The 20942-nt window shown below is 39.0% G+C and overlaps 1 protein-coding gene across 1 annotated transcript in view; it reads right to left on the bottom strand.

Annotated features, from left to right (window-relative positions):
- arhgdig (Rho GDP dissociation inhibitor (GDI) gamma) overlaps positions 1 to 20942 on the bottom strand; it is a 41352-nt gene that overhangs the window by 4069 nt on the left and 16341 nt on the right. Inside the window, exons 2-4 of the mRNA XM_080905551.1 lie at positions 12439 to 12612; positions 11696 to 11779; positions 3538 to 3614 (exon numbers count right to left, since the gene is read on the bottom strand). Coding sequence (XP_080761677.1) covers positions 3538 to 3614; positions 11696 to 11779; positions 12439 to 12612 — 335 coding nt within the window. The remainder of the gene's footprint in view (positions 1 to 3537; positions 3615 to 11695; positions 11780 to 12438; positions 12613 to 20942) is intronic.

The following is a 20942-nucleotide window of genomic DNA, read 5'->3' on the forward strand; positions in this document are numbered from 1 at the left end:
AGATCCAGGTGATAGGGTGACTCGCTCCTGGTGATTCATTCAAATTACTTCTGTATCATAACAGCAATGTTTAGCTTTCATCTCCAGGTCAATAGTATTCCCCGCACTCTCAGACAATGAGACCTATGCAGGGTTATAGATGAGCTGGCTCCTGGTTGTCTTACAATCAGCTCCACCGAATTTTAAAAATGCGATAAACTACTATCCCTACTGACTCAAGGGAAGTTCAGCTAAACTACAATTGAGTTCTGACCTTTTCTTATTTCTGTGGCAAATAATTAATGAAGTTACCCTCTGGGGAATTCACTTGGTTTCAAAAACATTTTCATCACCTCAGGTGTTTATTGTGAATGTGACAGCTAAACGTTGAGGGGTTTATTTGTAACAGAGAAAAGAAGGAAGAGATTAGAGGTGTGAGGAAGTGTGGATGGCAGAGCATGAAGTGAAAAAGAAGAGAACAGGGAAGTGAGGCAAGAGAAAGGCAGGAAAGGATGATGATGCTGGGAAGAGGAGAGGAGAGTGTGGAGGCTGGGCGGGGTAGCATTTGAATGATTAAAGGAACATTATTAAAAGAGACAGAGGAAAGGAATTGAATTAAATCACTGCTATCATCAGGCTTATTAATATAACAAATAAACTAGGAGGAATTTGGTTTGTTACTGGTGTCATGATGAGCAAACATAACTAACTAGATATTTACTTTTTTCTTTACATTTACATATACACTGAACAAAAATATAAACGCAACACTTTTGTTTTTGCTCCCATTCCCCATGGGATGGACGTAGAGACCTAAAATTCATTCCAGATACACAATATAACCATCCCTCCCAAACAGTGGTCACAAATCAGTCCAAATGTGTGGTAGTGGGCACATCTGCTATATTGAGATAATCCATCCCACCTCACAGGTGTGCCACATCAGGATGCTGATCTGACATCATGAGTAGTGCACAGGTGTACCTCAGACTGCCCACAACAAAAGGCCACCCTGGAATGTGCAGTTTTTTGCGCTATTGGGGGTCTGGGGACCCAGAACCGGTCAGTATCTGGTGTGACCACCATTTGCCTCATGCAGTGCAACACATCGTCGCATGGAGTCTATCAGATTGTCAATTGTGGCCTGTGGAATGTTGGTCCACTCCACTTCAATGGCTGTGCGAGGTTGTTGGATATTCGTGGGAACTGGTACACGCTGTCGTATACGCCGGTCAAGCACATCCCGAACATGCTCAATGGGTGACATGTCCGGTGAGTATGCTGGCCATGCAAGAACTGGGACATTCTCAGCTGCCATCTGCCCTGAACAATGTGAACCACGATTCATCCGTGAAGCGCACACCTCTCCAACGTGCCAGACGCCATCGAATGTGAGCATTTGCCCACACAAGTCTGTTACGGCGACGAGCTGGAGTCAGGTCAAGACCCCGATGAGGACGACGGGCATGCAGTTGAGCGTCCCTGAGACGGTTTCTGACAGTTTGTGCAGAAATTGTTTGGTTGTGCAAACCAATTGTTCCAGCAGCTGTCTGGGTGGCTGGTCTCAGACGATCTTGGAGGTGAACCTGCTGGATGTGGAGGTCCTGGGCTGGTGTGGTTACACGAGGTCTGCGGTTGTGAGGCCGGTTGGATGTGCTGCCATATTCTTTGAAACGCCTGTGGAGACGACTTATGGTTGAGAAATGAACATTCAATGCACGGGCGACAGATCTGGTTGACATTCCTGCTGTCAGCATGCCAATTGCACGCTCCCTCATTGCTTGTGGCATCTGTGGCATTTTGCTGTGAGACAAAACTGCACATTCCAGGGTGGCCTTTTGTTGTGGGCAGTCTGAGGTACACCTGTGCACTACTCATGATGTCAGATCAGCATCCTGATGTGGCACACCTGTGAGGTGGGATGGATTATCTCAATATAGCAGATGTGCCCACTACCACACATTTGGACTGATTTGTGACCACTGTTTGGGAGGGATGGTTATATTGTGTATCTGGAATGAATTTTAGGTCTCTACGTCCATCCCATGGGGAATGGGAGCAAAAACAAAAGTGTTGCGTTTATATTTTTGTTCAGTGTAGAAAAAAAGTTCTGCATGCACTTGGCAACACGGAAACACATTCAAATAAAAATTTAATGTTCATTTGCAGCATTTATAGCAACGTTATCCTTTCAGGGGAATTTACAACATCAACACAATCATTAAAGTCACTTTCACACATACACCACAACTCCGAACTTAGCCTGCCGGCTATCTAGCACAAAACCTGTGTGAAGGCGCCAGTGGGAGAATATTTTGGTTATGTGTGCTGCCTCCACTAAACCACACAGAGGACTTCCAGTAGTACAAAAGCTACTGAAGTGGACAATTTCCCACAGTGTGAGAAGTGACAGCTGTGGAAAATTACCCTACCTGTTTCTGTCTCCTTATAATTTTACAGTACGAGATGTAGTCAGTTGTGCACGATATCCTTTGAACACAGTGTTCTCACTGTATCCTGTACTGTGGCTGACAGATACCTTGTCCCTTTGCAAAGACAAATTATAAATCAAAAAGACTTACAATATGTATTGATAGTCTTTGTGCATTAGAGTAAAACTGAGGAGAGGTCACTATGAGACTGATGCATGTCTTCAAATGTGGTTTATATGATGGAAACATATGAAAATGGAGCTGTTAGTGTCATATATGTCTGGGTAAACCATAATGGGCTTCCACAAAGAGGAACATTCAGCTAATGCAGTTAGAAGAGAAAATAGTTCAAGAGAGATAAAAGCCCAGAAAAAAAACATGAAACTGGAAGAGTTTGTTGAAGTGGAAAATCCCCCGAAAGCATTAAATGTGTAGCACAGTGCAGTGACAGAAAGGAAGCTAATGAAAGGGCTCCGGAGAAAAAGAAACTGACAAATCTTCCCTGAGAAATTATTGTGTGTATCCTTCCTTTGAGCCTCAGTGTGTCAGAGTGGATCACAACCTTGAGTGTGCTCCTCCAATGGCTCCACCTAAGTGACCTCTAATCCACTGCCAGCAAAGAATCAAGATGGACAGACTCTTCCAGTGAGCTGGCTGTATAAAAACGTCTTGGTGCAAACTGCCATATTCTGCAGTTCTGCCCTTGGCCTCTCAGTGTTCACGTAACAAAGACAGCTGATAACGTGAAAACTCCCACCGAGTCTTATTTCCACAGCATTAAAAGGGTTTCATCTCCAGCATGAAGCTTTACAAGCACTATAAAATTAAGCAGCACTGAAAAAGCCCATTAAAAAAAGATAATGGTCTGCTTTGATTTTGGTGGTTTGATTTTATAGCACGTGGTGGCTTACTCAGCACTGTGTCTCCCTTTCCACCTCTTAATCACTTCCAGTAGATACCTTCCCATCTGTTTGTTTCCACCCCTCTCTCTCACACACACACACACACACACACACACACACACACACACACACACACACACACACACACACACACACACACAGTAACCCACACTAAGGCTCGCCATCCTTAATATATCCTGTGCGACTGTATCTTTCCAACTTACCTTGAAGTGTATCTTTAGTCTGTATTTCACTCCCTCCTGTAAGGAGAAGCTCTTCTCCTTCAGAGCGATCAGGTCTCCTGCACAATCAACAACAAAGAAACAATAAAACATCCCTAATGGACCACATGACATGTATGACATCACTCACTCCACATGTAAAATGACTAGAAGGGTCACCCTCTTATTGCTTCTTACATATCCAGAAATGTAGCTTACTGACTTGCACAGCAACTGGAGAATTGCACCATAATATGACCACCATGATATAATTGTTTAAAGAGGGATGCCAGTGAATTCCCAGAATTGTCTTCTCATGTTTTCTGCTAAATCGGAATGAGTAAATTTAAAAAGAAAATGTGCTTAAAGTTATAGTGCATAACATTTTCCCCTTGAGATGTTAGTAGATTGCAGATTGTCCCTCCCAATTAAAGCACATAATCCTAGCTATGGTAGCTGATGTAGGACAAACATGTTTTTGGCAGCCAAAACCAAAAAGATGTGCCCCATCACGGACACAGCTGGTTAGAGTGCTTCGCTACTTTTTTACATGCTATATTTCAACATATTTTAATAAATCATGGAATAAAAAACACATTTATAATCCATTAATGATTTTGCAATATTTAACACTATAACCCCAGAGTCACCATAAAATCTCTGAGTGTATTTAGCAAAGCTAAGTTTTGCCACTATCTGTGAAAGGCTGTCAGTCCACCGTTTACCTCAGCTATCAGTGCTAGAAGCGTCTATGTCTGTTTATTTGGGAGGATGCTGTAAAAGTTTGTGAAAGAAGTCAAAGAGTCAGCGCAGCTCACTTCTGACAAATGACAATAATATTGAGGTGAGTTGTTGAGAACTTTTCTGTCAGCAGGTGCTGCTGTTTTTGCCATAGTTAGCCAAACCAAGCTAACTTTTAGTTATAAAGCACTTTAGAATAGTACTTAACATTATACATTATACAATACAAAAACAACTCTCAGTCAAACACTGTGGCCAATCAAAACAAGTGGATTTTAAGAAGTGACTTAAAACAATTAGCCTCTGTTAGCATATGTTAGTCTCTGTTAGCATCTGTTACCTGCTGCTAGCTGGTATTAATGAAACTTTCTTGGAAGTCGATATAACTTTGTTGGACTCTGATGCTTAATGAATAAACTATTATAGGATGTGAGAATATAATCAAGGAGAAAGTGCGATTTTAAGGACGCTCTATCCAAATATTATCAGGCATATTGTTAGCTTACTGTATAACTGGCTGGTATTGTATAACCTGTCAGTTGTAGGTTGACTGGAGGGAACATGGCACTTTCCATAAAATAACCTATGAAAACGCATCAATTTCTTGGAAGATGACTAATTTATGTACTGTGTTTTTTAAATTATGAAATAACCTGAAAAAAATTGCTGACTGTACCTTTAAAGGAACTCTGACATACTGGTTATTTATTGTTACTGGGTAAAACCAGTATGGTTTCTTTGTATAGTAAAAGTGTCTCAGTTGTGTGGTGTGGTTGAATGAGTTCATACTGCAGTGGTGGCAAAGCATCCTGGCCCATTGAAAAAGCACAGAGCAATCAGAAATGCATCCACTGCCTAATCACTTTATATGTCAATTTAAACCAAACCATCAGTCCTGAGTGCTTCCTAATGGACAAAGAGAAACAAAAGAGGAAGCAAAGGAGGAGGAGATGAAGGAGAGATAGAAGAATGGGGCAAATAAAAAAAACAGATAGCAGTGATATGATGCGAGGAAGAAGTGAGGCAGTCAGAGAATCAAAGCAAGACATCTTAAAAATCCACGTAGATGTACATTTAAATTCGCAATAAATAAATAAATATAAACGCCTAACTGTTCCTACAGTATGTGGTTATGTCTTAATTTTGACAATCTGCACATCCCCTTGTGGTTTGGGAGCTTCTTGTTGCTGCGAGATAAAGTCATCAGATAAAAACCAAACATGCCATTTACCTCGGTAGCTTCTCCATCTCTATTTCTGTCTCATTTCTTTGGACTCATCTCCCTCTCTGAACTGCAGCCTGTAACCCTCCCTTTCATATAACCTCCTTTCTACCTTCCTGTGCACCTCCTTCCTCTCCCTACTCTCGTCTCAGGAGACAGAGAGAAGAGAAAAGAAGCTGGCCACCCTTGGGAGCGTCTGACTGAGAAAATAGGTCAATGTGGAAAGCTGTCTACCTGTTCTCCCCCCCTTCTCTCTTGCAAAAAAAACACAAGCAGGTATGAACACCAGCAAGTATGCATGCAAGGATACACACACACACACACACAAGCCTAAACCTTACACTTTGCACATATTGCACCAATGGCGATCACTGCTTGTTATTTTTTATGCCACAAAATCACAAATTTGTAATTTTCTTTGTCTAGTCAGTTTTAAGTAGTCATTCTGGTTGCTGACCTAATTCAAAGGTCAATTATAGAATTATATTCTGTAGCAGGGTTAATCATATCTATATCTTTTATTTAATAATAATAATACATGGATATTACAGCAGTGCTACATGAGCATCATACTATAGAGAAGCCTTCTACTTTTTTTATTCCACTCCATTAATCTAACAGCTACACGTGCTTGTGTCACATTCTTCAGACTAGTTATTCATTTAAAATTCATGCACACTTCATATTAAATATGATGCATTAGCGCACATTAAACTCACCAGCCGTATACAAAGCAGTCATTAGTAGTTAACAGCTGGGCGGATGTGTAGCGGCACAGCAGCGAGAAAAATGTCAAAACAGCTGCATAAGTTATGATTTTGACCCGATCCTGGTGCTGCATAAGAGTCAAAGGATCACACTGGGCTGACTTGAGAAACATCCACCCAGTGGTTGTTGATACATGTCAGTCAGGGCTATAATTGACTGATTACACCACTATCTGTTAACACTGCCTACACAATTATGCCTCTGTGTGTAGTCCAGGGTTCGTTTATCATTAGCAGCAAAGGTTATTCTGAATGGGTCAGTTCATCAAACACTTCCCACCTCATCATTCATTTTAGATGTTTTTTTCCAGTTATTTTAAAACTGCATTATCTAGAAAACCACTTTTTATGGTGAATTCCTGCTTCTCTGTGGAGGAGTGTAACCCAGGTTAATACAAAGTGATGGATTACGAAAATTAACATTTTATTTATGGCGGCCAAAGATTATAATAATATATATAATTTTTTTTTTTTTTTAGTGTGTTTGTTTTAAAATAAATGGCCTAAATTTCATTCAGTGCCTGCTATTTACTGGGTGAAATTGGATTTGACATCAAGCAGTGCTATAAAAAATGTCTAAAAATGTTTTACCTTCATCCCTTAAAGCATTTTTATTAGCAAGCTAATGACAGTAGGGGCCTGAAATGTTGTTATTAAGAATTGCATTTTTGCCCTGGCACCTTTTCAAGCCAATGTGGCGAACATCTTCATCTTAAACGCAAAACATCTGCAGTTCAAGACCAGAAAGAGACACAATCTCAGCTTCACAGGTTCACAAGCTAGGACCCTCCTTGTGCTGGCCCCCAGCTTGGATAAATGGGGGGGTGGGGTTGTGTCATATAGGGTGTAAACGAGTCATCCCTTCAGAAATAAGGAGCCAGCTACTTAGCTAATAGATATGATAAGTATAAGATGTGACAATATGATAATTGTGGAGCACTCAAATCACAGAAAAACGAATCAGTAACACGTTGCAGAGCAAACATTCGGACATTAGACACCAGCTTGTGGTAAAAGTGCTCATCCTCTTTCACCTCTGTTTCATCCTCTGACGCTCAAACAGCTGAGGTAAAATATTCAGGCTAGCATCCAGTTCTTTTGAATAAATCATCATGTTTTCTGTTCACTCTCAGTCGACTTTATTATATGCATTACACATAAAGGATATACCCTTGAAGTATCACTGACATAAGACACACAGAATATAATAAATGTTGCAGAGGCTGCTTGGTGTCGAGTGTGTGTCTGAATAAATGCGCAGCAGCATGCACGCTCAGCAAAACAACCCCGGGAACATGAAAGTTTAACAAAGCCAGTGCTTGCATTTAGGACACCAAAGCACCAAATGTCAAAGTCACGGATATTGCTTTGTGCAGTGTGGCCACACAGAGTGCAATATGTGGTATACAATATATTAGAGCTTTAAGTTAGACTTTTCTACTTGGTTATAAGATATTTATTATTAAACATTATACTTTTCACAGGAAAAAAAAATCTCTATCTATATACCTGATAGTCTTGCTGCTATTTCCACTGAGACAAAAAAAACCCTTAAAAAGCTATTTTTGTGCAGAAACAATTGCATTTCTTGTGTTTCAGTGCATTAACACCCAGGCTCACTCAACTAATTAGAAATGACGAAAAAAAAATACAAAGAAGTGTCATTCAATTAAAACTGAAATGGATGGCAACAGTAAAGAGATGTTGATGACTGGCAGGATAAGTAGAAGATGGTTTATTCAAAATAAGAAACATTAAATAAGTGCATGTGAGCAAGAACGTGGTTTTCAATTCACGTTCTTTGATTTATATTATTCCTTTCATTTAGTTGTGATTAAACAAAATCAATGTTCAATACACAGGCCAGTTTTACCTAAAGCTCTTCCCCTTCCTGATTTTTTACTTTTTTGCATTTTTGTCACATATACATGTTTCATTTCGTCACACAAAGATAACCAGCATCAATGCAAAATGCAGTTTTTAAATAATGGATTCATTTATTGAAGGAAAAAGTTATCCAAACCTACATGGCCCTGTGTGATAAAGCGATTGCCCCCTAAACCTAATAACTGGTTTTGCCACCCCTAACAGGGAGAACTGTAATCAAGTGTTTCTGATAGAAGCCAATGAGTCTTTCAAATCACTGTGGAGGAATTTTGGCCCACTCTTCTTTGCAGAATTGTTTTAATTAAGACACATTGGAGGGTTTTTGAACATGAAGGTCATGCCAAAGCATCTCAGTCAGATTAGAATCCTAACGCTGACTGGGATGCTCAAAGATCTTCATTTTGTTTTGGGTTTTTTTTTAGCCTTAGGACATGAACAGAAGGCCAGACATTCTCCTACAGGATTTTGAAAAAGATGAAAAAGAGTTTTCACATGACTGTATATGATCCTGTTAGAATAGAATAATATATTAGATAATGTAACTGGACCACAGAGCAAAGTCTGCTTTCCACCCACCTTGTTGTTGTGACAGAGACTGGGTACTTTGATATACGAGATAAATTTCACACCCTCTGGGTGAATGAAGGGACGGCTATGATTTCAGATGTTAAGGTTAGGATGTGGACCCAAGTAACCTTGCCAAAAGTGAAAGGTCCCTGATGGGATGACCAGTCAAGCGTGCAGTCAGGCTGAGTGTCTGCTTTCTCTTCTCCCCACACACTGTCAGGTCAGTAAACTCTACTATTGTGCAATATCACCCTACATTTTTTCCAACCCTCTCCATTTCTGTAACATCAATACACACACACACACACATATACACACACAGACACACACACACGCGCGCGTGCATATACAAACACAGCCTAGAGTGCAAAATGGGATCTCTAATGCATCCACTGAAGTGGTTTTAGCTATCTGACTGCAACATGATACCAGCATGGCTTATAGTGTTATTATACTGCAGCTACTCTGTAGAGTCATGCTTTCGCCAATCTCTCTTCTTCTTTTTAGTTCAAAACATGAACATGAATATCTCAAAGATTAAATACTGATATATCCACTGGTCCTCCTTACTATCAAAATGAATCAGAATCAGTCATTTGGTACATTAAAAAATGTTGAAGTGTTGGATAGTTCAAAGATTTTTTTCAATCCAGCAGTGTGCACTCAAATGCCATATTTGAACTCATTTCTGGTATATAGTTACATTTCACAATAACAAAAGCATGTGGAAAAATGAAATTTTACCATGAAATTCTTAGTCACAAAGATAAAGAAAAGGTTATATAATGCTAAAATTCCACAGCAATCATCCAACGTTTGTCCAAAGTTTACACAGATGGAGATAAAATGACCCGGGTTTTACATTATGAACGGAAATTTTTGTTTTTGTAGTACAGTTTGTCATATTTACTCAATCCAGCGTGGAAGTTGAATGAAAATGTCTTTTTTTCCATTGTTGTAACTTTGATCTTGAAAAATATTCCAAGTGGTTTATTTTACAGTGCTGTGAAACTGAAATAAGCATGATTCCGAATTATTGTCATTGAGTGACTTTTTTTTATTAGTGCTGGACTATATTATATTAATATATTATTAACTAGCCAGTTATCAGACATTTTTTGATGCATTTGTCCCAAATTACAGATCCTGATTCATTTTGATGGCAAGAAAGATCAGTGAAGATGGTTTTGAGGTATTCATTCAATTCAATTAAATTTTGTTTATACAGTGCCAAATCAAAACAAGAGTCGCCTCAAGGCGCTTTATATTGTAAGGTAGACCCTACAATAATACAGAGAAAAACCCAACAATCACATGACCCCAGTGGAAATAGCAGCAAGCGCTTTGGCGACAGTGGGAAAGAAAAACTCCCTTTTAACAGGAAGAAACCTCCGGATGAACCAGGATCAGGGAGTGACGGCCATCTGCTGCGACCGGTTGGGGTGAGAGAAAGAAGACAGGATAAAAGACTGCAACATGTTCAAACATTTCCACAGCAAAAAAAACCAACAAAATTGAAAGGGGGTCTTTGGACCATTTTTCAAAACAAATATAACTTTAAAAGTATTTGATATATAAAGCTAAAAATTTCACAGCATTCATTATATATGTTCAATCTTTGCATTATAAACATTTTTATGCAAATCTGCAAACGTTCTCGAAATCGACAGATTTGGGATGGAATGAATAAAGCAAGGCCTCCATTATCAGTTATTAAGGTTTTTTTTGTCCGCTTGCTATGATGATGAGCATAAATGTTATTGTAACAAAAGCTTTCAGAGCAGTGCTTGAATTAAATAATTTTTTAGGAACCTTTACTCCCCGAGTCTTCACTTGTATTGAAATGGTTCTCCAGATATTTCCAGAGGTTTGAATTCCACTTCTATGGAGAAGTACAGGAATTATGACCTGGTAAACACAGTATCCTGCATTTTCCATAATTTGCGTTATTACCACTCATTAAAGCCTGTTTCCCTGACAAACTCATACATATTCCACACCTGCAGGTTGTCATAAAGGTTTCCACAGCCCACGCTGAAATAAACTCATGACTCACTATGACATCACCTTAGCCCCACACTTCATTCAGCTCCTGCAAGGCCACAGTAGACATTAAACAGCTTTAGTCATTGGATAGCTGAGTCTATCTGAACATCTTGTACATAATCAATGCCGTGTCCTTTAAAAATCTTTGCCACTTTGTAATGCAGTGTTTCTTTTAATGGGCAGCTTAGCCCAAGATTACTCCAATGGTTTTCATTTTGAAAACTTTAGATGTGGAAACATAGCATGCTCTTCAAGCTCCATACAGTCCAGCAGAGCCTTTTACTCTGAAACAAGTGCTCCTAGATGCTTTTCATCGCTCTGCATTTGTATTAGTGGGAACTGCACAGTACAAAATCAGCATTGCCTAGCAACCAGGTGACTTTTCTTATTAGCTGTGTGTGAATGTGCATGTATGAGTGACTGTGATTGTAACAGGCAGGGAAATCCTCACATCAGGGTGGGAAAGCAAACCGGCATGCACTTAAATACAGCGCATGCATATCAGACTTGTGAATACACACACACACACACACACACACACACACACACACACACACACACACACACACACACACACAGATGTCTCTTATAGGAAGTGACATACACTTACAATTACCATTCAACACATGCACACACTGTAATTAAATATGAGAAAGATCACTCTCTGTCCTTAGTTTGCCACAGGGAGAAAAAAAAAAAGAGTATGTCCACTAAGCAAACATCTAGCTGTCTCCTCTCTCTCGAGCACTGGCACACCCACTGCAGTCTTACTGCACAAAAAATGCAGCACAGTGGGATGGGATGCCTTGCTTCAGGGCAAAGCACTAAACTGTTTAAGTGAACAGCAACACCATATCGTATCCACAGCTGGACAAGGTTAGAGAGAAAAAGTAGTTTAGTGAAGAAGTGACAAAACAGAGGCACTGGGTACCTGTCAGGTCCATAGTAATTGGTTCAGGTGCATCATCGCACAGCAGGGTCAATCTGGTCACCTTGACATTAGGACCAGAGGCGTCTGAAGAGGAGAAACAGTCCATTATTGCAGAATTCAAGTACCTGCTTGGCTTTTGTTTGTTCAGTTTTCATCTTTTCTTTTTTTCCTGATTGACTGAGCTCCACATCATGAACAGTAGCAGGGAAAATGAACAAGCTGGCCACATTAGATACCACTTATTTGATCTGTAATCAGAGGCTGGCCATTGCACTAATGCTGGAGTATCAAAAGGCATCTTAAAATACAGTATCTAACATTTAGAAGCACTAGAAAAACATCTTGTCCCAAGCTTGTATTTAGAGATAGTTTCGGTATTCAGCATACAGCTTCTCTTCGAAGATAAAGTCATTTCCCCTCTCTTTGCTGCTTTTCCATTGTCTCATTATAGCCTTTCTTACAGAATTCAATGCTACTAAGCTGTAGATGAGGTGGTGCTGAGTTACAGCAGTGAGGGAGTCAGAGCTGTACTGATATCAGCTGCCATAACACTGGCTGCTGGGTTAGAGATGCTGAGACAAGCAGGTCCGTAGGAAGTGTGTGTGTGTGTATGTGCAGGTTTGTGCATCACAAATTGTTGTTGTAAGTGGATAGTATTAAAGTATAAAGCTGCAGTAAGACTGGGCACCAGCGTGATTCATGAATCTTCCTCTTCCACGGCCAAAGAATAAACACACACCAACCTGCCATCATTGCTTCTGGCCCCAGCAGGGTCTGCTTGTACTTCACCAGACTTTCATCATCCTTGTCCAGCTCCTGAATCTCCTGCAGGGACTTTTGAGCTGGAGGGTTGTAGTTGAGATTTCGCTCATCATCTTCCTCCTCGATGGGCAAGTCATTCTTTTCAGCAATCAGACCTTTGAGAAAGAAGAAAGAATATCATATTACAGATGCACATTTTCCTGCAGTTTGCAGGCTGGGTGGGACCAGTGTTTATATCATGTACATTTCCACCCCCACTTACTCACTGTCATCATCATGTTATTTTTTTTTTTCATATTTAAACCATTAACACTAAAAAAGGCTGTTTTTAAAAAGTGAATATTGTTACACTTCACACCTTTGGACTATTAATGTTTAGATGTGTTTACTTGCAGTTGCACTACATTAGCAGGAATAAAAATTCAAATTCAAATTCAAATTTTATTTGTCACGTACACAGTCATACACAGTACGATATGCAGTGAAATGCTTGGACAACTGCTCGTGACCTAAAGAAAACAAAAAAGGAAAAGGCTATGAATAAGATAGGAAATAAATATGAAAAATTAAAAAGGGAAATAAATATGAAAAATTAAAAAGGGTAAATTTTACTAGGAAGGAATAAAATATAAATTAAAGTTAAAAAGGAAATAACTGTACAACACAAATTAGAATGAAGGGTAAATTTAACTGGGAAAGAATAAGATAAAATATATAAATTAAAGTTGAAAATAAAATAACTGTACAACAAAATACACAATATAGAACTATATAAGAATGTATGAAGAAATATAAATAAATATATACACAATAACAGCAGCTGTACAAGTATTAACTGGAAATGAAGAATATAATGTCCAGTGTTGTGCAATCCACATTATGTCTTCTGCAGTGCAAATATGCTTAAAGTGATTTAAGTGATGAAGTGAAAACAATGTCCAGAATGTCCAGTGTGTGTGTAAGAACTGTATGTGTGGGTCAGTACTGTGTGGTGGTGTGATTGAGAGACCGTATTAGCACAAACTAGCTGCTATATATTTTCTAGCTGAGTATTTCATCCATTTATTTTGGAAGCTTGTTTCTGCTACTAAAAAAAAACAAACATTGCCATGTCAAAATTTTAACTTATTAGATTTTAACCTCCTAGGACCTGGCGTCCACATATGTGACATTTTAGGTTGTCTAAATTTTGTCTAAATTTGGCCTGATATCCACTTACGAGGACATTATACTGCCACTGTTCTAACAGAATTTAAAATCAGTGGCCTCTTATTTGGATCTCATTTTTCTCAGAAACAAAAATGAGGTAAAAAAAAAAAAAAAATCAGGTAATTCTTTGTTTTTACATTCATCAGGTCCAAATCACCCCAAATAGCAAAGGGAAATTAAAAATGCATGTCATAAAAGAGTTCGGGTCTTAGGAGGTTAAAATTATTTTGTTAATTTCAAGTCATTTTCCCAGAAAGTTTACATTAGTAAGTTGAAATTTTTACTTGTGGATGGGGAAAAATGTTTTTCCTTCTTTCAGTTGCAGAAACAAGCTTACATATAGCCTTTTATTTGTCTCATATTGTAGAGCATACTGTTCACATGCTATCCACATACTGAATAGCAACAAACAAACAGAGCAATGGTAGCGGTAGCAAGCTAAACACAATCTCAGTTGTGATTACAATTTTCAAAACTTGACACAGATGAGCACTTCTGAAACATTTGTAGTGTAAAACGCAATGCTGTCCATGGCAACACATCTAATCTGAAGAAACGCCTGGTCAAGTACAAAATAAATAAAAGCTAAAGGGTGTATTGTATTTGGTAACCTGGTAGCCAAATGTTAGCTAATGTTAGCATGCCTCCTTCCAACTTTTAAGAAGTTGAACCCACAGCACATGATGATGAAGAAATGTTTATTCATGCACTGACATGTTGTCCAGGGAGTCTAATAAGCTGTTATCAGAAATATGTGTGGTTAACATTTTTACATTAGCGGCACTGAAATTTCTTATTAGCATGCTAGTTACGCTAAACATGTTAACCATATGTGAGATAGTATGCCTAAAACCTAAGTATACAGTAAGCAATAGTTGTCTAAGATTACTATTTAATACTGTTGTACGCAAACACTGTGACAATGGCATCAACATCACTGACATTATCAGACAATATGGAATTACTTTGTAAGCAAAAATTTGCACTCTATCATTCTAAAACAAGTAAAGTACCAATAAACAAGTAATTAGTACTAAATTCCAAGTACTGGTACAGGTATCAAATGTGAAACGTACTCAGCCCTTAATTACCGACCTACAAAATACCTTAGGTTTGACAAGCACCTGTATACTATCAAGAAGCCAGTTATAACTGTCTGCCTGACAGTCATCTAATTGCAAGTAAGGAGAACAACCCTGTCAGCAACTTTCCTCTGCAGTAAATATTTCTGTTATATTTCTCAGGCAACACAGGCAGGATTGCTTCATGTCAGCTATATGATGCCTTTTACTCCACATAAGTCTGCTGGCTGCATCCATCCGGAGTTTGATTTCATCAGGGATTTTGATTCAATACTGAAATTTACAGACATTCGATAATGTGTTCTGCAAGCCAAAATTTCATTTCAGCATCTCCATCTCATGTGCACCTCCAGAGAGCGATGCTTGCGGGCCGGAATAGTTATATAAATGAAAGGATGTGACCAGATAATGCCACATACATGAAAGCTTGTCAGCACTGGCTCATATTTACAGGGATGTACAAAACGTCTAAAACAGGTTGTAGAATTTTGTACATTAGATATCAATTAATTAATTTTTTTTAAGTTTAGTTTATTTTTACATAGGGACACATGTGTTATATGAACCAGGCAACACCCCACAACAAAACTAGATTGCCTGTCGCTAGTTAGGTATTTATAACAACGTTTCAGTTTAATTTTAAAATTTTTAAATTATCCCAATCAGGCTCTAGGTTTGAAGGCAAAAAATTCCACATACAAATACTCCGAACACAGAATATTGTTTGACAAACAAGAGGCAACTTGCCTTTACAACTACTATATCATGCTACTAGTTACTAAGCCCAGAACTTTCACAGGAACCACAAAGTCCCTGAGCTCATTTATGTATAAACATTTATGTATAAACTTTAGATTAGTGAATGTGATAAAATGATCAGAACTTAAAAGTTTCTAAAGCACTTTACACCCTTTTTCTCTCTTGTTAATGCAGGTGAATCATCAGAATGGGCCCTGATGAACTGATTTCATGTAGCTCCCGGGCAAAGCAGTGTGCAGGTTGTGAAACTTTTCTGGGCTGAGAAGGGCAAGAAAAGCCCCGATGGCATTACGGGCCTGTTGTCAGTCACTGATGACTACAAGCCTGTAGTTCTTAAATCTCCTATATCAGTGCATACAAATCTGAATGTGTTCCAGCTTGCCTGTAGGTCAGGCAGGATTTTCATGATGTATTGGGCACTCTACTAAATATGATTCTGGCACATTTAGAGGGTGCAAAAACCTTTGCACCCTTTTTTAATTTAATTCTTCTTCAGCTTATATTTCTATTTGAGACCTGTGAGGATTCATATCATTGATCCTGACTTGATATGTTGGTTATAGCATGTGATGGTTGATGGCATTTTATCCAATCTTCTCTAATCTTCTTTCCTCCACTGGACCACCACAGGAACATGTTCTTTTGATGATTTTGTTTGTGCTCTATACTAATGAGTGTGAAAGCCAGGTACCATATTCTTAAGTAGGGAGTGCAATTGTCCTTCTTGGACTTATCAAAAACTATGGAGATGATCGTGGATTTTAGGAAGAAGCCTATAACCACCTCCCCTGTGGTGATAAAGGATACATGTGTGGAGTCTGAACTGATTATAAGCTGGACTTTGAGCTTCAGGTGGATGCTGTAGCCTGCTAGTGCATATACTTTTATCACAAGCTTTTCTTTTTCATGTCAACAGCACTTTTATGAGACATTCTTTGGTCGCGGGTCACTGAACCTAAAAAACAAAAACAGACTTCAAGCTACGTACAATGTGCAGCAAACTTGCAGATGTGACCCTGAAAGACCTTCCTTGCCTGTGCAAGGTTAGGACACTGACTGCCTGATGAGCGCACTGGATTTATTTATGTTCTGCTACTAATTGTGACTAAAGGGTTTCCCAGCGATTGAGTGTGTTGCTCACTAACAACTACTTTTGATCATAAGGTGATTGCACAGGTTGCCTGATAGAGGCAACCTTGCAAACAGTTCCAGTTTGATTTGGACTGACTGCAGTCACTCTCAGAGATTGTTGAAGGTTTCCACATAATTGCTGCCTAAGTTATAAATGCAGACAGATTGCCAACCTATTGCCATCAGTCTGAATGAGTCTTTGTCAATGAGCACATCTTGGGGGAATTGGCTCAGTTTTCTTCCAGCTGGTTATAATCTGGTTATGTTCCTGTAGAGCAGGAAGGTTGCTGAGTACAAATGTAATAGCTAAATGTGAATTTCTGTCCATGTAGAGAGCAATCGATGGGTGATTTTCAATGATTTATTTCAGTAAATTGCTCTATAATCAGAAACACGCTGCATTTAATGGCGAACTTGAGCCCATTCAATGACAGACTGATAGCAAACTGACTTCATCTTATGGCAAAATTAATGACAGGTTTTAGAGACAGTGTTGGTGTATTTGATCTCATTTTGCAGCAAATAAATAACTGAACTGGCATCATTTTTATTGGATACTCAGATATTGGCAACTGACATAATTTGGAGTTGAAGAAAATGGTTTAAATTACAATCGCAGTCATATCGCATAGTCAGTGAAGTATTCTGATAATATTGATCATATTGCTGGGTGCCTGTTTAGTCCACCTCTACAAGCCCCTCCTTATCAAAGGATTTAAGTTGCCTCTGTGTGGCTGCAGATAACATATGGCAAAGTGCAAATATATACAAATATACTCAAAAACCTATACATCCCAGCTGACATTTGTCTTTTGAATGAATCCCTGTATTCTTAATGTTGCATTGCCTTTTTATTGCATTTTGTTTGATGGTTATGTGATTTCTGCTGATTGTACAAAAAAATTAATTTCCCCTTTAGATTGATACAGATATCCTTGATCCTTTGTAACCACTTTACAAAGAATAATGTAGCTTTGAAGACAATAAAACATTTTCTCATTAATGGACAAACGTTTTATTCATGCTGCTTATATTTCATCACAGCCCATCAGTCATATTGGACATGCTGGAATAAAATCTCTCTCTCTCTTGTTTTAAAAAATTACATTTTATGATTGAAGTTAGCAGCACATTCTTTCTAACTTCCACCCCCCACACACACAAACATACTGAGACAGAAGAAAGATAATTTCTTACATAGAGACATAACACGGTTAGAGACACAGATGCACAATGCATACCTCTAGACCCCAATTATATGTAGAAGAGAAAACGCACACAAACTGTGCCACGCACATCTATTTAGTGCCCAGTAACAGCCCCGTGTAATAACCTCTGGTTCTGTTTTTACTGTTCATAATGAGATGACACAGTGTACATCACCCCAGAGCTGTGTGTAGAGGTAATTGGATGATATGGGGGAGTACACAAACGAACGCACTTGCTTACACACAAAACACAGAGATGCACGCAAACTGAGCGGTACCTGTGCACTGTCCTTTGAATGCGTGTCTGTTACTTACAGTAGCACCCCACCCAGTCAGGGCCAAACACGGCTGCCTTCACCTATTACCATGGCAACACTTTCAACTCTGCTTTCAGTGACATCATCCTTAAAGTGCATCTTTTTTATATGACCATATATACAGCAAGAGAGCCATCGTGAATCAGCTTTAATACTGCACATATGTTTGTAAAACGAGATGTTTAATGGTTATATTCTTTTCCTGAACCCATGTTAAGTTATTGCTAGACAGCTAATTCCCTATCATCACTTACCACACTAATGTTAATAGTTATGGAGCACTAAAAGCAATGATCTTGACTTGACACATGATTTCTTCATTTGTAGTTAGTCATCGTTGTTTAATTAAGCGAGTAAGTAATAAGCCATCCATTTGCTGTACCCACTTATCCTTTTAACAGTGTCACAGGGGGCTGGAGGCAATCCCAGTTGACACTGAATGAGTGGACAGACAGCCAGTCAGTCACAGGCCTGACACACACACACACACACACACACACACACACACACACACACACACACACACACACACACACACACACACACACACAGACAAAGAACCAGTCATGTTTATATTGACAGGAAAATTAAACTGCAAAGACAACCCACGCAGGGACGAGAACAACATAAAGTTTACACACACAGGCCGCTGTTGGCCTATTGGCTTGTAATGAGGCTAGAAACAGCTGCCACAAAGCACCACAGGTGACTTTAGGCACATCAAAACATTTTATCTAAATGTGCCACTAAAAATTCAGTCATTACACTTTTCATCGTAAGAAAGTTTACTCACAAGGTCAAACTCAAGAGTAACTGCCATGCTTTTAAATAACTGGCAACATCAATTAGTACAATTTCTTACTTCCCAAACCGCCAAGAGCTTTTCCTGGATTTTAACATTAAATATGCATATACTGTGAAGCATTATAGACTAGGACAGCAACAGTCGCCAACACTAACACAGAAGTGGAGTTCTCAAAACTACAGTTCCTTAAATGTCTATTTCAGGCTGAAGTCAAACTCCCATGTTAAGATGCCCAACCTTGGAATAAAAAACAAGCACAGAGCCTAGTCCAATACCAGATTTGGATTAAATTACCTTGGTTCTTTTTATATAACACTGCCTTTTAAAATGTGCTAAGGCCTGAAGATATGCATTATTAGGGACATGGCCTCTTTGACCTACTTGTGGAGCCGGTACCTGTGTCACCTCTAATTTAAAGTTAATTTGACTCACTGAACTAGAACTCGTGGCTGTGTTTGTGCCTACAGGAGTATTTTAATACAATTATGTATGGGACAGTGGCGCGGCTGCCCCTCTGTTGGTCTTCCTTGGTCTCTTGTGTTCTGGGGGCCTCTGGATATCTGGGGCCTGGATCTCCTCCATACCTGCTTCATACCCTGGAGGACGGGGCTATGGCTCCCCACACTCCCTAGCAGATCGTTACATGGAGAAACCTTTGGAATGCAAGCATGCTGATCCACACAGGTATGCACACAGGTGTACACACGGGTGTTCACAGACGCGGACTACACCTTTCTTGGCTGCTGCCTCAAAGCACATTGTGCGCTGTCTATCTTGCGTGCTGCACAATATCGTTTATTATTTAGTATCTACTGTTATCTACTGCTAGCTAGTTTATTGTGATGGTGCTGTTTTTTTTATTATGTTGCTCTTTGTTGTTTGCTTTCTCTTCTGTTTTTTTTCTCCATACAGGTGATCCAGGTGTTTTGTTTGTTTGTTTGTTTGTTTGTTTTCTTTCTTCCCCCCCTTCTCACCGTCTCTTCTCCTCTTTGGTTTTCTTTCTCTCCCTCTCTTTCTTTCATTCTTTCTCCCTGTCCTATCCCCCAGTCATGTCTGTCCCGTTTGTAGCAACTGAAAATAAAATAAATTCCTAATTATAATAAAGGTCAATCAAATGGACCAATATGGCAAGGCCATGATGATCCACTTGGTAAAATAAATCCGCTTGGCATCTTTCTTGGCCTTAAGACAACAATTCTGATGGCTAAAGATCCAAACGGGACACACAAAAAAATAAAAATAATAATAATAATAATAATACAATTATGTAACAAATAATGAACCTTAGCTTGGTTAATTAACAGACCCTTCAATCTTTTAATGATCTAGTTTGATCTAGTTACTTATTAGCATATAACAGTGGTATGACTTTTACAGATTAAAAATTATGGTTATGTGTTTTTCTTCATTTAAATTTTTACTAGTGACTGATTTTATTTTCAGCAGAACCCGGACCAGCTTATCTAGCACTACTGTCTCTCAATAGTCTCCCACCAAAGATAACAGATTTATTCACAATGCATGTGCTCAACCGGACAAAGCTGTCCTCCCTTTAATAGAAAACTGACATATTTCTTTGTCTCCAAGTCAAGCAGAGTTAAACCTGTTTCCAGAGACAATAGCTGCATGTGCCACAAGATGGCAATAGTTTAAAGGATGAATGCAAAAAGGAAGATTTATGGCACAAACCTTTGAGATGCAAGGAGAGCGACTGCTTTCACTTTAGTACGCTTTAATGATTGCTATTTTTAAATTCACTAGGCAAGTATGTCTTGCCTTGCTTGCCCTGGCCAAACACAGCTGGCATACGGTTTGTACCATAGATGCAACTGGCTAACTAGCTGAGGTAAGTTAACTTAGCTGTCCATATTTAATCTAAATATAGTCATTTCTGACCCCCAAACAATGATTTTCATCATCATTCAGTGAGACTAAGCAAACTTTCTAGTTGAAGAGTGTTTTATTTTAATACAA

Source organism: Rhamphochromis sp. 'chilingali', assembly GCF_963969265.1.
Source record: "Rhamphochromis sp. 'chilingali' genome assembly, chromosome: 15".
Taxonomy (NCBI): Eukaryota; Metazoa; Chordata; class Actinopteri; order Cichliformes; family Cichlidae; genus Rhamphochromis; species Rhamphochromis sp. 'chilingali'.